Source organism: Mixophyes fleayi, chromosome 4 (assembly GCF_038048845.1).
Source record: "Mixophyes fleayi isolate aMixFle1 chromosome 4, aMixFle1.hap1, whole genome shotgun sequence".
Taxonomy (NCBI): Eukaryota; Metazoa; Chordata; class Amphibia; order Anura; family Limnodynastidae; genus Mixophyes; species Mixophyes fleayi.
This window is the reverse complement of record NC_134405.1, coordinates 238,689,970-238,710,339: the sequence shown is the minus strand read 5'-3', so window position 1 is coordinate 238,710,339 and position 20,370 is coordinate 238,689,970. Positions and strand designations below refer to the sequence as shown.

The 20,370-nt window shown below is 39.1% G+C and overlaps 1 protein-coding gene across 1 annotated transcript in view; it reads right to left on the bottom strand.

Moving 5' to 3' along the window:
• Positions 1-20,370, bottom strand: part of TRHDE (thyrotropin releasing hormone degrading enzyme) — a 640,581-nt gene that overhangs the window by 191,378 nt on the left and 428,833 nt on the right. The window contains exon 7 of the mRNA XM_075209536.1: positions 1,075-1,140. Coding sequence (XP_075065637.1) covers positions 1,075-1,140 — 66 coding nt within the window. The remainder of the gene's footprint in view (positions 1-1,074; positions 1,141-20,370) is intronic.

Below are 20,370 nucleotides of genomic sequence, written 5' to 3'. Positions count from 1 at the left end.
AAATATTTTTCTATTGCATTTTAAAAATCAATGCAGCAAAGTATTTTAACAACATATGACAAACAGTATATTTAAAGTTACTCAGTTACTCTAACATATCTATCATATATATTTTGTCCTTAAAGTACAGGCTCCTAGCCTATGGTCTGGGACTGTAAACATGGGTCAATAAGGCATTTTGGGTAGGTTTTATTTATTTCTACTACCAACCCACATAATATACTTCTGTTTATTCACACTACTTATGACAATTTATGTGCCATATTATTTAATGCAAGTCCCTAAATACTTATTTGCTCTTTTTTATTTAAAGAATAAAATGAATCTTTAGAAAATATAAAATAAATTCAACTTGAATGATTGGTCACTAAGCAGATTTACACATGTAATGTGGATTCCAGTTAAAAATAAGGTTAAAAACCATTACTTAAAACATAAAATGCTGCCAAGTTAGCAAAGGGAGGATTTTTGGCTGGTTTTATTGGCTATATTAATGTGAGTATCCTAGGGTTATACATGGCTACATTTCTATTAGAACAATACAAGGTAATTCAATAAATTATTACCTATTAAACCTGTTTTTTCTAACGGTAATTTTATAAAAAGGTACAAGACTGACCTTGCACTTGTTACGCTTTTTCTCAAATTATATCTTCTCTATGCTGAAAATACTAGTTTTCTGAGTTATATATAAAATTAACAGCTAATTGTTAATTCAACTACCTTGTGTTTCACAGTACAGAAAAAAGTAAGTATCCACTGAGCCTAAGTTATTTATATATATATATATATATATATATATATATATATATATATATATATATAAAATGTACATTTATTTAAAGGTTAGTATCAAATAAAAACTTATTTTGTAGTGATTTCTAGTTTTTTAAACACCAGTACCATTTTACACAACCATGAAATCCCCCCCTCCCCATTCTTTATATCACTTATGCTTAGTATAAGTGAGTATGAATGTTTGACATAGATTATTTTTTAACATTTGACTGCAATAAAACCATAACAATATATATGTGAAGTCATATAATTCAATATAAGAAAGGTTTAACTTACTTGAAGTCCTCTCTGAAATAGTTTATGACCCATAAAATTAGCCAGCATTCGAATTAAGGCTGCCCCCTGTGGATAGAATAGATCAGTTAGCATTCAGATCAGAATAAGTCAGATCCATTATTTCCTAAAAATGCAGACACAGCTGGCTGAATTCCAAATGCTATATACACTAGATTGCTTTGAATGTTTTACCTGCAGCTATTTTTACAGAGTACTGCTTTATGTGACACACACATGATGGTGAGTTAGCCTATTTGTTTTCAGAGTTGGTGTAATGCTTGAACGGTTATATGAACTTTAACCCAGTTTAGATTAACACAAGATTAATACAAGATAACAAATTGTGACCTTAGGCAAAAAAATTAAATAAGTGACATCAAGTTATTGCAAATGTCAATGAAGGATATAGCTAACTGGTTAATAGGAAATGTAGTTGAGCACCACAAGAAAAGGAACTGTGATCTGTGGGTTTTCTGATTCTACCAGAGAAAAGAAATCATTCCTCCAGAATTGTGCATGCTCGTAGACAACACAGTGCATTAAAGCCTATGCGAAATACAGGGATAGTGAAAGGCATTTTTAACTCCCTATCTCTGGTACTTAGAAAGCTGCGGGTAGGTTTGTGTGAAAGATGGAAGCACTGGTAACTCTGTTTATTTATTGTCTGATGATCAGCAGGCATTAAATAAATATGTGATAAGCTCAAACGTGCACAGGGGTGAGAAAATTACAGAACCATTGGGGTATTGATATTGGTACATCATTATACAAATCATGGTTTTTACTAGTACTGGGAGTATTTAGTTTAGGAGAGATGTGTGCTAACCCCCTGTGTTTTGGTTTTGAAACCAGTGATGGCTTCAAACCAACTTCATATTTTGGCTTTGCTACCAGTTTTGGCCAACAAACGTGGAAGGTTTTGGTTTTGGATCTGGATTTAATTAAAAATTGTGAAAAATTGGTAAAGTAATGTGAAATAAATGTCAGTAACTCTACATAATGTCTGCTGTATAAAGTTTCAAATTTAGTGTGAATGTAGTGTTTCAACATTTTTAACTCTTGCACCTTACACTAAATTTTGCTTGCTCTTTGATTTATCCAATGGGCTTGCTTCAGTTGGTGCTATGGCAGATGACATTTATTTTGCAGCCGCTGCAATGTTCTACCTGCCGTCACTGAATGTCTAAAATACCCAGAAAAAAATCTCACACACAAACTCCCTTCTTTAAATATAGATTTCACTGAATGATCCTTCCAAAATAGACAAGTATTGAAATTAAAACAGACTAGAATATATAGGGCCTGAGTCATTAAGGAGAGGAAAGCATAAAAAGGAGTGAACTCTGAACCTGGGCAAAACCATGTTGCATTGGAGGGAAATGTAAATTTAAAATGTGGGGACAGATTTATAGCTGGGGTAGGGGATGTCCTAGATCAACTTTCAATTTCAGTGTAAAAATAAAGCTATTAAGTATTTGTGTGCTAGATGAAAAAACAGCCAGTATTTTCTTTATATGCAAAATAATAAACTAATTTGCACCCCTTGCATTGTAACATGGTTTATGCCAGAGAACACGTACTTCTTTTTTTACCTTACTTTCCTTAATGACTCAGGCCCCTTGTCTTTTTTTTGGGGTGTGCAACTGCTGCTGAATCTCACATGCAAACACCTATTTTTTTCAAAATTATTCCATTTATCACTGTCTCGCACAGGATTACTTTCACTAGAAAAGCTTTCAATCTTAAAAGAAAGAAATCTGTCTTTTGTTTTCTGCTAATAGTCTGACAGCAAAAACATACTGTTTTTCCCAAGTATACTAGTTGATTCAGAATGATATCTATCTAATTCAGTCTGTATATACTGTCTAGCACTAGTATATATATATATATATATATATATATATATATATATATGCAATGCATTAACAACCACCAGTAGCCATTAGTCTGTATAAAGTGTATTTAAGATTGAAATTAAAAGCAATTGATCAGCAAACTATTGTAGCTGACTATTCTCTACATGAGTGCTTTACAATAATGACAGGATTCTACTGATTTCCTATGTCCCTGGTTCACCCTTAACGCTATTTTAAGAGCAGAACACCACAGCTAAACTCCTCCCTACATGCTGTCTGTTCTAAGATCACACATGAGCGAACAAGGGCAGACTATTATACAAATAATGGCGATCCAAAACTTGTGAGAGCTTTGGAAAAAAAAAAATCATAGAAAGTATGTTTCGCCTCATTTTGAGATCTGAGTTTTACAGGATAAACCGAGTCACGACTTGGTTTCACTTGGATCCCCAAAGTCGGATTTCATTGGATTTCAAGTATTCCAAACCGCTCATCTTTGGTATTCTACATAATGTTTCTCTGTACTCTCTTTTTAGATTAGACTAAATGATGGCAAATTGTCTTTTTACTACATTTAAAGTGTTTTGCTACATTCTTCTTCATTTCTCCACTCTTGAGATTTCTGCCCAGTGTGTGAACAATATTTTACCCCATTAGTTGTCTGGTCTCCTCTTAACCGTGTATTTGACCTTGATGAGTTTATGATTTGAGCCTATTTTTGTTCAAGACCCCAAACTCTATTTGCATATTTACACTGCATTACTTGAATTTCTTCATGCAAACAACTCCGTTTTCATTTTGCTGGGAACAGTTGCAATCCTGTAAAAGCTGTACAAGTAATGTTCTTTTTTGTGCTGTTTTTTCTGGACTGATGCACACTGGTAGCGATCAATGATCTGCCCAGCTCACATCATGATGCATGGCTCCTCTATGCACTTGGTAGCAGTCTTTGCAAAGTAAAAGTGCACCTTGATGTGTGGAGAAGTAATAAAATGTTAAGGGGTTGCATTGTCAGGCTTTCCCCTGCAGGCTTCCCGGGACCTCACCTGTCATATATACACACACATACTATATTGACAAAAGTATTCGGACGCTTGACCATTACACCAGCAGGGACTGTAATGATATTGTATTCAATTACATACATTTTAATATGGAGTTGGTCCCCCTTTTGCAGTGATAATAGCTCCCACTCTTCTTGGAAGTCTTTCCACAAGATGTTGGAGTGTGTCTGTGGGAACTTGTGTCCATTCATTCTGTAGCGCATTTATGAGGTCATACACTGATGTTCAAAGGTGTTCAATGGGGTCTGTGCAGAACAGTCAAGTTCTTCCACACCAAACTCATCTAACCATGTGTTTGTAGTCCTTGCTTTGTGCACTGGGGCACAGTCATGTTGGAATAGAAAAGGGCCTTACCAAAACTGTTGCCACAAAATTGGAAAAATGCATCGTCCAAAATGACTTGGTATGCTGAAGCATTAATATTGCCCTTCATTTGAGATAAGGGGCCTAGCTAAAACAGCCCCATTACATTATCCTTTCTCCACACAATTGGCATAATGCAGTCAGTCAGGTAACATTCTGCCAAACATAAAGCGTGATTCATCACCCCGCAGAATACGTTTCCACTGCTCTACAGTCCAGTGTTGGTGTGCTTTACACCACTCCATTCGACGCTTGGCATTGGTCTTGGTGATGTGAGGCTTGCATGTAGCTGCTCGGCCATGGAAACCCATTCCATTAAGCTCCTGCAGCACAGTTTTTGTGCTTACATTAATGCCAGTGGAATCAGCAGATCGATAGCGACTTTTACGCGCCATGCACCTTAGCAGCCATTGACCCCGCTCTGTGATTTTACGTGGTCTTCTGCTTCATGGCTGAGTTGCTGTTGTTTTTAAAGACTTCAACTTTCTAATAATATCACTTACCATGGAATATCTATAAAATGTCTAGTTTGACCATGGAATATCCAGCAGGGATGAAATTTCACAAACTGTCTTATTGCAAAGGTGGCATCCTATCACAGTACCATGCTTGAAGTCATTGAGCTCTTCAGAATGACCCATTTTGTATGACAAATGTTTGCAAATGGAGACTGGGTGAATTTCTAATGGAAAAGTGTCAATTACACAATTTATTATCCACTAAGCAGAGGCATTGACATATTAACAATCAAACCAACCATTTATATACATCACAAAGAAAGAAGTGACACGTGCATGATTGAGTATTATTTCCCATAATTTGATAAGCGATGTAGTGATGACCCATGGGAGAACAATGATAGAGGTGTGGAGAGGAAGAGGGTAATTGGGTGAGAAAGGAGAAGGGGAAGAAGAACAATGCCATCTCAGATCTTACATATATCCAACATCCCAAGTTATAACCCTATTGTTATTAAAGTAAAAAATAAGAAACAACTCATCTTGAGCACCAATGTACTTTCCATCACCTCCCACACAGCTGCCACTGATGTTAAAACACTGGACTAAATTTTGTAAATACAGTTTCTATTCCTGTCAAATATGTCTGTACCACCCATATTTCTGTACTGTATAAACGACAAATATGAAAGTGCACTACCTACTATTCCACATAGTAGATAGCACTCTAATGTATTTCTAGTTTGTGCATTTTTGGGGCTTACTAAAATCCTAATTGGAGCAGCTGAACTAATACTCCTAATTTTTCAAATTAGTGTTACTAGTGGCAGATTATTGTTGAATATTTTGTCCTGTAAATCAGCACCCTACATTTGCAAAGTCAAAAGTCAAAGTGAATATCTAAAATTACATAGCAGCAAAGAAAGAAAAAACAGGATTTATTTGATAAACTGCACAATGCAGTAATACAAATAGAAAAACAAAACAGCGTGCGTTCAATCAAGCAAACCAAGGATAATGTAAAAGAAAAAATTAGATAAGATTGTTTTTGAAAAAAGGATAAGCAGGCAATTCCAGACAGTAGCCTTTGATAGTATATATGAGTATTCAGAATCTTGTTTGAGCCAACAGCATTTGAAAAAAAAAATAGGTTTACGGAAAAAAAATTAATAACTACCAAATTACTTTCCCAAATATTTGGCACGTTGAATCTTGTGAGATTCTCCATTCTCTATTATCCTAACTTTATCTCTGATACAAAGAGTGTTACATGTTTTTTTTGTTTTGTGTTACATTTGAAGTTTTTGTCCCATCTTTGAGTCATTATGCCTTATACCTAAACTTTTAGCCTTAGTCCTTTGTGTTCAGTATTTATTCTATTACCTTTCTGACATCTGGCTTATCTTTTAACCACTCTCCAGTATTGTCTGGCTCTGTTTTTTGTTTGCCAATATTGATATTCCTTTTATTCTTTTTGAAGAAGGGTAGATACTTTTATTAATTCTACTATTTTCAAATCAACTCCAAATTTCAGTCCCAAACCTTTAATCCTTGTTGACCCAGGAGTAGATCTGGGGTTCAATAAGCTTGTAAATCATGGGTTCTTTTGAGTACCTGAGTGCAGCTCTTGAGGGGGAAACTGGTCACTATATGGCAAAGAATATGCCAAAACAACAACCTGTTATTATCTACTACAGGTTTCAGTGTCAAGTTATTTCCACAATAGTCTCAGTTTTATCCACTTAGCAAAATATGTTAACCCCTTTAGTGCTTGTGTCTACTTATGAGTTGCAAACTGTTAATATGATTCTGATAATTAGCCTCACTGGATTGTGTCCTAGTTTTTGGCCCTTGCCTGTCTAAATCACCTCTGGATGTTTTACGTCACCCTGATTGTCTGTTTCTGATTATTCTCCATGCATTCTGTAATCACTTGTCCTCTGTTTATTTTTCTGTTTCCTAGTATTTTGGAGACTAATTTCCCCACTGCTTAATAGTACTTACCTATTAATTACAGGAAAGTGTTCCACCAAGAACTAAAATTGCACTACCCCTCTGTACTAGTGCTGAGGTCCGGTGGTAGTCAGTTTCACGATACCGACTACCACGACACAGAGCAGAACGACATGAGGATTCCGAATGAAGGCTACACTGACCTGTGAAAAAAACTACTTACCAGAATGCAGATGACTTCACATCACAACTCCCTGTCTTGCCAGCTAGAGAAAATGATGTCATGACCAAACGCGACTTGGCTTAAAGCAGCGATGGACGGACCCGCCTGTTATTTATGTAATGTAAGTACTATTTTAGGGGTCAAGATTAAGGTTAGGGTTAGGGTTAGGATTAGGGTTAACCCTAACTCCTAACCCTAATATCCCTAACACCCATAACCCCTAAAAGGCTTATCGCCAACCATTATGGGAAGCATGCGCTACTGAGAGACCCCACGGATCTTAAGAACTTCTGTTCAACCTTGGACATTGCCCAGATGCCCTTTCCAGAATGACGGGAGACCTCTGCTAGACTCCGACCCCATCTCATTCGCAGCTGGAGCAATGGCAGCAAGTTCGCCATCAGAGAAGAAGTTTTAGAGAAACCCCTGCCCACAATCCGACTGCAACCCCTAGATCTGGGGACTGATTTTGTTAGTTTAACATTGCCTTAAGCAGAATGTGAAGGTCTTCGATTTATGGACCCTGCTTGATATATTTCAATAGTTCAGTTACATATATATTTTTGTTTATTAATTATATTGCAGATTTATCATAACTCATTGATAATACTCTACTATGACTTCTGGGGAACTCCCCATAAATATAACACTGCAGTTTACGATAGTGTCTGCTTTCAGGTGATATCCCACTCTTAATGTTGGATATAAACTTAAGTTACTTTACACTTATTGTTATTTTCTTCAGATTATATATATTCTATTCAGTTTCAGTTTATATAATAGATTTTGTGCTAGAACATGTTGGGAATGGTGGTAGCTGCCATGCCCTCGTTCTTTACACTAATTGACTTTTCATACCTGTCATCATGTACTCGGTTGATCCCTACATGGTCCTCAGGTGCGGTACATTGTACTGTTTTTTATGTCTGTCTTGTTTCTTTGTCAAATGTCTTCCCCTTCTTCCCACATTTCCAGGTTCTTTCATCTTGTGCCCCTTCCTCTCTGCCTCTTCCATCGTGCCCCTCTCTGCCTCTTCTATCTGGCCCACTCCTACATGTTTCTCTGACACCCCCCTAAACGATGCAGTCAGTAAATAACACTATAGGTCACTCCCTCAAAATCTACTCCATTAATGCTAAATGCCTAAATGTCCCCGAAAAAAGGTCAAAGGCACTACATTCATTCCATTCTGACCGGGCCGATGTGGTGTTCATTCAAACGACCCACTTTAAGTCAGATTCAGCACCCCTGAAAAGGCCTTCGACAGGGTAGATTGGCAAATTCTAGAAGGCGTGCTGGAGCATATGGGACTGGGTACAGTCTGTCTTCACAGAATCCTCTCTCTTCACAACAACCCCACAGCTCATATTAAGATCAATGGCTCTCTTTCCAAATCATTCTCCATCTATAATGGTACACGTCAGGGCTGCCCACTCTACCCGTTGATATTTGTCGTCTGCATGGAGGCTCTGGCTTGGTCGATCAGGAATAACTCCGATGTGTCTGGGGTGAGGGTGGGGGGACGGAGCACAAACCGGGCCCTTTTACGGATGACTTGCTGATAGTGGTTACAAACCCCTTGATCTCACTACCAAATTTAATGCTTGAGTTTGAGAGATTTTGGACCCTGTCCAACTTTACAATCAACTATACCAAATCTATGGCTCTGAATCTCTCCATTCCGCTGCTCATTTGCGAGGGCCTTAAGTGCTCCTTCCCTTTCACCTGGCATTCATCTCAAATTAAATACCTGGGAGTGCTGTTACCAAAAGATTTTCCACCCTGTATAAAATTAGTTTTAGCCCATTAATCCCCAGGTTCCAAGCAGAATTTGGACGATGGCACTCTCGGGGCTTCTCCTGGCTGGGGAGGATCAATATAATCAAAATGAACATTCTACCAAAGTTTTTATATCTTCTCCAAACCCTCCTGATACATATTCTTCCTAAGTTTTTCTAGATGTACAAAAATTGGTACTCGAGTTTGTATGGGAAGGTAAGCCCCCCAGGTTTCATCATGATAGTCTATATAGGTGGAAGACTCAGGGTGACCTTCAGCTGCCCCACTTTGTTAAATATTACCAAGCAGTACTCCTTAACAGAGTAATGGTGTGGACTAGAGCGGCACCTTCTAAGCAGTGGATTCATATTGAGGGACAGTTTATGGGAGCTTCCATAACCATACTTTCCTGGTTGCCCAAACTCCCACACACAGTACAATCGCTACCTGCAATTGAAAGATGTTCTGGGGTGTGTGGGCAGAAACCTTACTAGCTTTGAGGAGCTGTGCTGCATCTCTGCTGAACCACAACACACTATATCAATGATTTACCAACTGCTTGTTGTTAATTTATACCCCAAACTACCTGGTTATGCTGGTGCTTGGGATAGAGAGTTGGGGAGACATACTTCCAAATAATTCTGGGCCAAAGCTTTCCAATATATCTTGGCGAGCTCCTCTAGCTTCTCAGTGGTGGAGACACGGCACAAAGTTCTCTCTCGCTGGTACAGGTGCCCCTCTCAACTTAGCAGATGCACCTGGGGATCTCGGGGTCCTGCTGGAGATATGAGTCTGGGCTGGGAACCACCTTTAATATCTGATCGTGCCCAGTAGTAGTGTTGTTTTGGCACCAGGTGAACACAGTCACAGAGGAAATCATGGGTGCCCTAATCCCGGAGGGACCTGATCTCTGTTTATTCAGTATGTCAAAGGTTCTCATTTCTCAGTTTAAAAAAATCTTTATTTAGACATTTATGCAATGCCACCATAGCAGTTGTTGCTGACCATTGGCGGTCTCCTTTGCCCCCTGACATGTGAGAGTGGTTTAGACGGATAGATCTTTACAGGCTCCGTCTTACCGCTCACTCATGGACTCAAGCTAATTATTTTCAGGTGGAGTTTTGGTGTGGACCGACACACGGATGATCAGACATACTGCACTTTTAGACAATTATTTCTACTAGCCCTAATATCCAGCAATTATTTTAAAAGCAATGCTTTCTTAGCGATAAATAGATAGATAGATGCATTGAATACCAACAAAAAACTTAGTTTGTTCTCTACTTTACATTTCCATTTTCATTTTTCATTTGTTTATTTAGTAGGACTCAAGAACATAGTACAACCACAACAAAAAAGCAGGCTCAGAGAATCCAAAATGTTCACAATGTAACAAAGAGGTCAAGAAAGATATGAAAACAAAAACATAGTAGAAATACTTGGTGGGGGGGTGGAGAGGGTAAAGAGATAGGGGGGGAAGAGAGGGGGAGGGTATTAGTGGGGGTTGCCACTGTGGTGCCTTTATATAAAAGCTGTGAGGCACATGAGTTCAGGGGTTAACTAGTCTAGAAGAAAAGTAGATTAAGATAGGGGGAAACATGTAGAGGAAGTCTAAAGGGGGTGAGGCAAGGACCTGTGTTCACATTGTGGTGTTGGGGCAGGCTGAGAGACCTTGGGAGAAGAGCTACAAGGTTCCAACCTGAGCAAAGGTTTTTTCTTTATCTTGAATGTAATAAATAATTTTTTAAATGTGGGCTAGAAACCAAGGGGTAAATGTATCATAGTATGGGTTGTACAAGTTGCCGGAAATCGGCGAGATGACAGCTTAAATTTAAAGCGGCGCTATCTTGTAAAGGGAAATTTACCTTTACAAGGCAGCGCCGCTTTAAATTTAAGCTGTCATCTCACCGATTTCCGGCGACTTGTACAACCCAGACTATGGTACATTTACTCCCAAATGTAAGATTTAAGAGCCGAAACGTCATGAGGCTCACTGTGTTTCCAAGACATGGCTATGTGGCATTTGGCTGCTGCCAAAACGTGGAAAGCCAGTTTAACAGAGTGCTTGTCAGCATCCTGAAGCGGATGGCAAAGGAGTAGGAGCAGGACCACCAAATATGAAGGTTTGTATCATTTGACAACCTTCCGTCCAATAGAGTGAAGTGGCAGAGGAGAACTGTCACGGGCACTAGGAGTCTTTACCCAGGGATCACCAGGTGATAGGCTTACCAGAGCAGTATAGGTGGTAATATGGTACTCTGGTAGCAGGGTGATCACGGAACAGGAAATAGCAGATGATGAGATGCTCAGGAAAGTCTATGACTAGCAGCACTGGCAATATGGAGGTAGTAATACACGAGGAACTGTATGGACAAAGGACACGTGAAGGTAGTCAGTGGTCTGCGGTAGCAAGTTGTACCACTGCTATAGTGAGGAGGAATGTCCAACAGAAACGAGGAGGTGATGAGAGTCAGCGGTCTGCGGATAGCAAGTTGTACCGCTGTCTGAGTGAAGGAATAGAATCCAAGTGGAGGTATCCGGGGAGTCAGTGGTCTGCGTTAGCAAGTTGTACCACTGCTATGTGAGAGGATACTGGAACAGGTGAAACTGGAAACAGGGGTCAGTGGTCTGCCACTAGCAAGTTGTACCACTGAATATATATATGTGAGGAGGTGCACGGGGAGAGACTGCAACACAATATATACACGGGCACCTTGACTTTGATCCACAGTAATATGCACAATATAAATGTATATATGACTGAACAACACTGCCAATATAGAAAGTCTCTTGAAGTAATCCAGCACGAGATAACACAGTCAATGGTGGCAATAGACTCAGCGGATAGCAAACTCCAGAGGAGAACCAACACAGTCCAGCAAGGTATGCAATACACAGCACAGTCAATGAGAAGTATGCATACCGTGGTTCAGGAGAAGGCAGTCAGACAGGAGTGCAGAGATACCTGAACGGCAGGAGGCCGGCAGGATGCAAAGTCCCTGGATGGGTGAAGCGGTGATCTAGTAGGTGCAGCGCACAGGTAGGTAGACCAGCAGGGAACCCAGGAAAGCGTGGAGAGCGGATCAGCAGTAGATGGATGAGTAGCGCTGAGGAGTAGCAGCAGCGGGTCTCTGCGGGAACACGGAGGTAGCCAATAGCAACCAGCAGGTGCAGTAACGATGGGACACGGGAGAGCAGAGTTGAACTGGAACTGTTGATCACGGAGAGTAGCGGGTAGCAATAGTGGCAGCAGACACAAGGAAACACGGGAGAGTTGACAAGGACTGAAGACTGAAGCGCACAGAGGCAGCGGATAGGAATCAGCCAAACAGTCACGATGAAACACAGACAGGTTGCAGGTTGAAGACTGTAGTGCACGGAGGCAGCGGATAGGAATCAGCTAGCAGTCACGATGATGAAACACAGACGAGTTGCAGGTTGAAGACTGTAGTGCACGGAGGCAGCGGATAGGAATCAGCTAGCAGTCACGATGATGAAACACAGACGAGTTGCAGGTTGAAGACTGTAGTGCACGGAGGCAGCGGATAGGAATCAGCTGGCAGTCACAATCATGAACAGGTGAGTGGATGTGAATGAAGGACTGTAGTGCACGGAGGCAGCGGATAGGCATCAGCTAACAGTCCCAATGATACATGGTAGAGTTGAAGTGGTTAGAAGACTGTAGTGCACGGAGGCAGCGGATAGGCATCAGCTCACAGTCACGATGATACAGTAGATGGTAGAAGTGGTATGGGAACCACAGTAGTAGAAGTGGTTTGGAAACCACAAAGGTAGAAGTGGTTTGGAAACCACAGGAATCAGCTGGGCTGAATAAACGAGGAAACACAGGAACACCTTCAGAGACTCATGGGGAATGAGACTCCAAGATCAGGCAACGTGGTGTTGACCACAGGTGCTTAATATAGGGAGGTTGCCTGATCTGCCAATTAAGTTAAAGGAACATACACTGGAGGTATAGAATGGGCTGCGCATGCGCAGTCCCTCAAGATGGAGGACGGCCACGGTTCCTAAATGTCCGGGAAGAAGCACTCACAGTCCGGTGAGTGACAAGAACTTTACAGTTGTAAAGTGAGGAGATCTTTCCTCCCCTGAGTGGGGAGTTGGGACAAAGCCCCACAAAGTCAGTTGGGGTAGGAAGAAGCCCGGCTGATGGAAAGGAGCCCAAGAAGTGTTTCATTTGTACATAGATAAAGAACTTCTGAGAAAGTTCACAATGTTTATTACATAGCGCATTGAAAGTCAGCCAGGAGCCTCTGTTGGTAATGTCAAATGTGAATTGGATGCCCATTGTCCTCCAGGGCTGGGAGTAAGAACATGAGGAACCTAAAGGGAAGTCAGGGTTGCCCCATAACAGGAGTATGGTGAGGGATGGTGATTGTGAGGTGTCTCAAGTTTTACACTTGTCCCAAATCATGGCTGAGAAACGCAGGGTAAGAAACAGCTTAACAATATTCAATCGTTGTAGCTTAGTGAGGCCCCAAAAATGGATATTGAGCTAACATAAAGATAAATGTGTCTCAAAGTCAAGCCAAGATATAGTAGAGGAGGGAGGGGGAAAAAAAAGTAACAATCTGACTGAGAGTGCACCATTCTGGTCCATGATTTTGAAGAGATTTTAGCCCCACTTACCTGGTCAATGTTGTCACCTCATGGTCATCTGTGCCCCTCCTGGCCTCCTTTGGCACTCCTGAGTCCTGTGTTACTATCTGTAAACAAACACTCTCTGCTGTTTTGTTTCATTGGCATGGCCATCATGTCACATGATCCAATCTGACAAACCAGTCTCCAGCAACTCCGGTTATTCGATTCGACCACAGAACACCCCACTTAAACAAAGAATTTCTGGTTGCCAGAAATCTCCGGACTCTGATCCTGTTTAATGCCAGACCTATTTTAGCTATGATAATTAACAGGTATCTGTTATGATTGTAGGACACCTATAGAGGGTTCTGGATACAGAATATCTTTGAAGATTTCCCTCAGTGACACAAAAGAATTATTACAATAGACATGGATTTGCAGTGACCGCATTATACCTATACAGGGCTCTACTCATTGAAATCATTTATGGCAAAATGACAGGTTAAATAAATATCATACACTTCATCTATGAGTGAATGAGAAGCTGATATATTGACATATGGTGGATTTGAATGTTTTAATTGTAGCTGAACATTTAATTAACTGAACGTAGAATAAATAAATAAATAGGACCAGTACAAACTCAACTGGAGACTATAAAAATATATAAACATTTTTGTTTAATTAAATAATTGCAGTGGTATCAGAGCCATTGGAGTTATTCTGCAATTTTTAATCACTTAATTTATTCAATTATAGATACAGTCATGACCCTAAAGCAGTAAAGTTTTCGATTCTATTTCGCTAAAACAGTTATTTAGGAACCAGTTTTTTACTATATTTTAATGTTAATAAATAATAATAATAATAATAATTAATAAAGTATTGAACTTTAAACTAATTAACATTCCAGAGTGTTCCAAGACACATATTTTCTTTTCTTCTTCTCTTTATATCCCCATAGATTATAAGCTTGCACAGTCCTCTCACATCTTTGTCTGTTTTACCCAGTTTGTTTAATACAAATTGTGTTTGTCCCCAATTGTAAAGCAAAATAGAATATATTGGCGCTATATAAATAAATATTGTTTTTAATGATGATGATATATGTGATTGCTGCTTTCTATATGTGGGGGTGCACCTCTCAGGCTATATATATGGATATCTTGAATAGTAAAATATTTATGATTAATCTAGGGGCTGACATATTTGATTACCTGGTGCTGTTGAACTATCCCTGTCCAATTGTTGGACAGAAGATCCCAATTCCTTCCGTGTGGTAGGAGGAGATAAGTCGTCTTCATCAGAGTCCGATTACTCAGGACTCTGGGGGGAGCCTGGTCTTGATGGCCTGAGTATAGGTGTAAATTTCCCTGAAAAGTAGTGGGGGAGGCCCTTAGACTGAGGCCTCTTGCCTTTCTGAATTGTTTATTAACGTTAGTCTAGCTAAGGAGAGCTCTGCTTAGAAAGCAGCAAAGTCTTACTGAGCAGCAGAATCTACTCTTAGGCAACATGCCATCCCCATACCAAAATTACAGACCCAAGAACTTTCCTCATCTGTACCAGAAATCCTGGGCTAATGTGGCTTGGCTTCTTTACTTTTACAAAAGCATGCCAAAAACGTTTTGGGGTGCGGAGATACATATAGGGTGTGATTAAAATCTCTAAAGAGATAGTGGAAGATGAAGTTGTAGATGGCATGGATTTCTGGATTCTAAACATAACTAAAGCTCTGATTTATAATTTTAAGAAGTCTATTGTAAAGCACTTCAATAATGCAGAGAATGTGGTTATTCCTGTAAAATAGAACACCAGCATCCCTCCATTGACTAAGCACTGATTTAATAGACTTATTTCTACATGTTTATGGTGGATATTACTCTGGTTGCATTAGCTAGAAATGCAGAGTTCAATGCTACATGGTTCAGCTGGCTAGCTTTTAAAGAATCAGATAGCTGTAAAAGATACAATATTGTGGCACACTCTACCATAGATACACCTAGAGGCGTTCCATAGATACAAGTGACCTACTGGGCCACTATCATAAAACAGCACATGCATCCTCCCCTTCCCCGTCCTGTACCCCTCTATCTCATTTTTCTGTTACCTAGGTTTCCCTTTATAACAAAGAAAAGCTGAAAATATTCTGATGGTCTTACAATTTGTATCTCAAGTGTTGTGTTTTGTGCTTTTTGGATCAATAAAGTTTGCTAAAAATCAAGGTAAGTGTAGAAACCCTGCTTGCTTTACAAGTGTAATAACATGCACCTTCAAAATTTACCTGTCAACTACCTTTATGGTAATTTAAATAACTCTTGCAAAGCCACCATATTGTTTTTATTCGTCAATGTTATATTCACCACACAAATAGACCTCCCCGATTCATCCAATGTCAAGTAGAATTCTGAAAAATGATTATCTAAGAATACAAAAGCAGTTGCAAGGAACAAAAGCAGAAGAAATTACTTTATTAGCACAGATACTCTTTTTCCCTACTGCAGTGTAAATGCTCATTTTACATTATCCCTACTGTATATAGGCTACATTTATGCCAGCCTTGTGAAACTCCAGGAGCCATGATGATCAAAACATTTGCATAAGAAACCAGGTTTTACTGATTGATTTTAAAACGTTTTATTGAGTGTTCCTCTTCACTCTACAACATTTTCTTTATCCTGGTGTTTGCAAATCTTAGTGTTTGGATATCTGTGTACATTAGTTTTCCTTTCAGTTTGCCAGTTCACTCTAGATCAAGTCTTTTTTTTTTACATAGACTTAGGAATATGAACTCATAATTGAGAGAAGAGGTAACATAAGTCTTTAAAGGACTTACAGAAGCAATCAAAACATTTTTAGCATTTAACTGCATTAAGAGCTGCAATTATTAACCAAATAAATCAATTAGTCTAAGGATCAATATCAATTTCTAGAGAGTGCATACTCTAGTATTTGTCGCAGCAATTAAATCCATTCCAAGGTTGTTTGCTTTATCCACAAGGGTGACCACAAAAGCTAAACATGTAGATTGACTGCAGAATTAACTCTATCGCTAAAATGGTCTTTGTATCAAGTGGGCCAAACTTTGGCAAAAGTAAGTAAATCTACTAAAAGTCATGAAACTATATTAACAATACAGATAGTTTGATTGTCTACTTTTCAATTCAGTGGACCAGTCACAGTACATTAATAATAAAAACTCAATGATGCACCTGAAAAGTGTACAGGATGCATCCCCTTATTCACTGTGTAGCTTTAGAAATATACCAACCGCCAACAGCAGGGAAAAAGAAGATTATATTGTATGTTCTCATTGTCTATTGCGAATACAATAAAATCTAAATAAAATCGTTTCAATGACAGTAATCAAAATAATATTATCAGGTAAAGGAAAGGCAGTATGTTTTTAAATGGTATGCGGCTTATATAGAGACGAATGCAAGAAAAAGTGCACTTAACTGCATATGTTCTGTTGGACACATCTCAAGATGTACAACCTTAGCATTTATGTCAGAAGGGACAGGTGTGTGTACTTTTGCCCCACATTAGCGTAGAACAAGCGTAGAGGTGTGATTTGAAAGTGTTAGCAAAAAATGTTAAAGTTACATTACCCTGTTTGAAAACTATTTAATAGTGTAATAAAGTTCATATACACAAAATCGAAAAATGTCTGGATAAGTATTAGTAAATGTGAAATTTGCATATTCCACATAATATTTAATAACATATAAATACAAAGCAAAAATACAAATTAAATCACATAACATCTTGGAATCTTCTTTCCTTCAGTAATCGCAATGGAAATGCCAATTAAGTAGTGCAAATATGCAGACGTGACTTCATTTAATATAGCCACGACACTAATGATTTAAGTACACTGTCGGAGGGTTCAATACACAGTCAGCCAGCCAATCAGAAGCTGCTAGTTAATTCTGCGTATAGTCATCATCATCATGTATCATTACACTAGCTCTCCAGCACCCTCCACAGATACGCCTAATGGTGGGTGTATCTGCATCTGTGTCTGTGTCTACTTGATTTGCAATTACGTGAACTCGCCCTTACTGTACTAAGCTTGCCTACTCCTTTTCTAATCGTTCCCCCTCTCCAGGCATAAGAAGTCATAAATGTAAGATGCACTAGTCTACAAAAATGAGAACAAAAGTCTACAAGAATGAGATAAAACCAATGTTAATACAGGACACTGCAGATAGGATGAATATATTTGTTAAAACTAGAATCTGTGAGAGAGACATCTTTCATAGGTGCAATTTACAGACAACCAGGAAACAGTGAGGAATATATTGCATATATTGATAATAGAGGAAATAAAAATAAAGGTGATAACTATGGGAGATTTCAATATGCTTAATGCCTGGAATCTTGCAGTTGCAAAATTAGCCAGGCGTAGGGATTTTAGCTCATTTGTTGTGTGGAGCATCTCTCAAGCAATTCAATAGGGAACTAACATGCAAGGAAGCAACCCAATATAATTACATGCCACAAATAGGCCTCAATTAGAATAGGCTGCAATTATGCATCTCAAACATAGACATAAAACGTGTGTATGTTGAGTAGCACATATCTTAAAACACAGTGCAAGAATAAAGATACAATAGTCATCATCAACATCAACTTGATTATGTTTGCTGCTGTGTTAAAAATAAAATAATTAAATAATAAAAACATCTCTGCCCCTCTTCCTCCCCCCCAGACAAAAAATAAAGTAACGAGCACAATTTCTTTATCCTGGGCTGGCAACTGCTAAAGAATGGATGCATTGAGTATTGGATTCCCCCTGCAAAGCATTAATCATCACGAGGCTATGATAGGCTGGTCTGGTCCCAGAACAATAAAGATATCAACAGTGTTGGGTTTCCCTTTTATAACTAATAAGCTCCGCTCCTTGAATTATCAGCATGCCCATGACTGATGCAGCCCAGTGAATCACAAATTAACTTAATTCACGGGGTCAATACACACAATGGTTTTCACATGCTCCAGCTGCTCAGTTTTCATTTTTATTCGAAGTGCAGAACTGAAGAAATGAAGAAAAAATCTTCCATATGGATTTAGGGGACAAATGAAGAAGTAAATAAGGAATTTTGTGTACTTATTTTAATTCAGTTAAATTACTAAAATGTGTGTGTGTGTGTGTGTGTGTGTGTGTGTTATTAGTTATTAGGTACTTTTGTGAAACCACATGTTCTAAACGGTGCTGGATGCCAGAGTATTCTGGCACTTGTAGCTTCACAAGCTTAAGCATGCTGTGGCTGTCAGTATGTAACAACGTTTTAACAATACACTGTTTTCCTGGTACATACAACCACTAGGGTATCAGTAAGCGCTGCAGTGTGCCATTCAGAATGGGGCTTAATTTCCTTGGGGTGACCCTGCATATTTCTTTCAGTCATATTTCCACTAGGAAATTCCACTCCATGCTGACTGGGCTGAGGCTTATTACAAAATATGACACAAAATCCCTGGGCCTTAGGTCTCCCTGTTATAATATGCCAAGCCTGGCATAGGCTAGTGCTGATTGCAGGAAGTACACACACTATAGCACAAGTGCTGGTTACTTATGAATAGAGATGGTCACTGACCCCCGTGTTTTGGTTTTGGATTCGGTTTTGGATCTGGATTACCGTCGTGTTTTGGTTTTGGTTTTGGTTTTGCAAAACCTCCATTGCGTGTTTTGGTTTTGGTTTTGGTTTTGTTTGGTTTTGTTTTGCTATTTTTTGGGAAAATCCATGTTTTTGGGCCTAAATTAACCCAATTTAGTGCTCCAACTGTTTTAGAGACAAGTAATCTAATTGTTGAGGTAATAAATCATCCCAAAAAACAGTTTAATTCTTCGTTGGTAGGCCTATTCTACACACAAAACAGATTGTCTTCCTCTCCATCTATGCATATTGGCAATGCAGCCATCGTCTTTGAATGTATATTACACCCTACACTTATAGTTAAATATGTAAAGAAATGGAAAAAGCCAGTTTGGTTTCTGTCTCTCAAGGCCCCCCTCCACTTGTATAAAATACCAAAAAATTCAGCCATTATAGACTGTACAATATTAATTGACATGGAGAAAGCCAGTTTGGTTTCTGTCTCTCTAGGCCCCCCTCCACTTGTATAAAATACCAAAAAATCCAGCCGTTATAGACTGTACAATATTAATTGACATGGAGAAAGCCAGTTTGGTTTCTGTCTCTCTGGGCCCCCCTCCACTTGTATAAAATACTAATAAATTCAGCCGTTATATACTGTACAATATAAATTGAAATGGACAAAGGCAGTTTGGTATCTGTCTGCATCAGATCCTCTCTCCACTAGGAGTAAAATAGAAAACTATTCAGCCGTTATATAATCTAGAATATAAATAGAAATTGAGAAAGGCAATTCGGTATCTGTCTGCATCATAATCATCAACATCATCATTAGCGCCCTCGTCGCCTACACAAATCTCCTCCTCATCCTCTTCTAATTCCAAAGTGGCATCCTCAATTTGGGTATCACCGGCTACACTCGGGCTATTAAGGCACACATCAGCAGAATGCTCACGATTAGACATCCCACTGTTGGATGGACTCTCCACAGGGATTGTTGTCATTTGTGAATCAGAGCAAATATTCTCCTGTAATGCCTCACTGGTATCTTGCAGCTCAGCTTTGACGCGTAACAGTAGTTGTGCACCAATTGTAGGCTGGGTAACTTTTTGGGATCTGCCACTAATAGCCAAAGGTGAAGGCCTCATTCTCTCTTTGCCACTGCGTGTGTAGAATGGCATGCTTGCAATTTTTTTTTTATCGTCACTTAACTTTTGCTCAGTTACACTTCGTTTTCGCTTCAATACAGTAAATTTTTTTTTGTTTTTTGTTTTTTGCACTAATTTGAAAACACTCTGTTGTTTGACATCGCCTTGGCCAGATGACGTACTGGGAACACTAACATCAGGACTGGTGACAGAACCTGGTTGCTCATTTAGATCATATGTGGACTGCTTT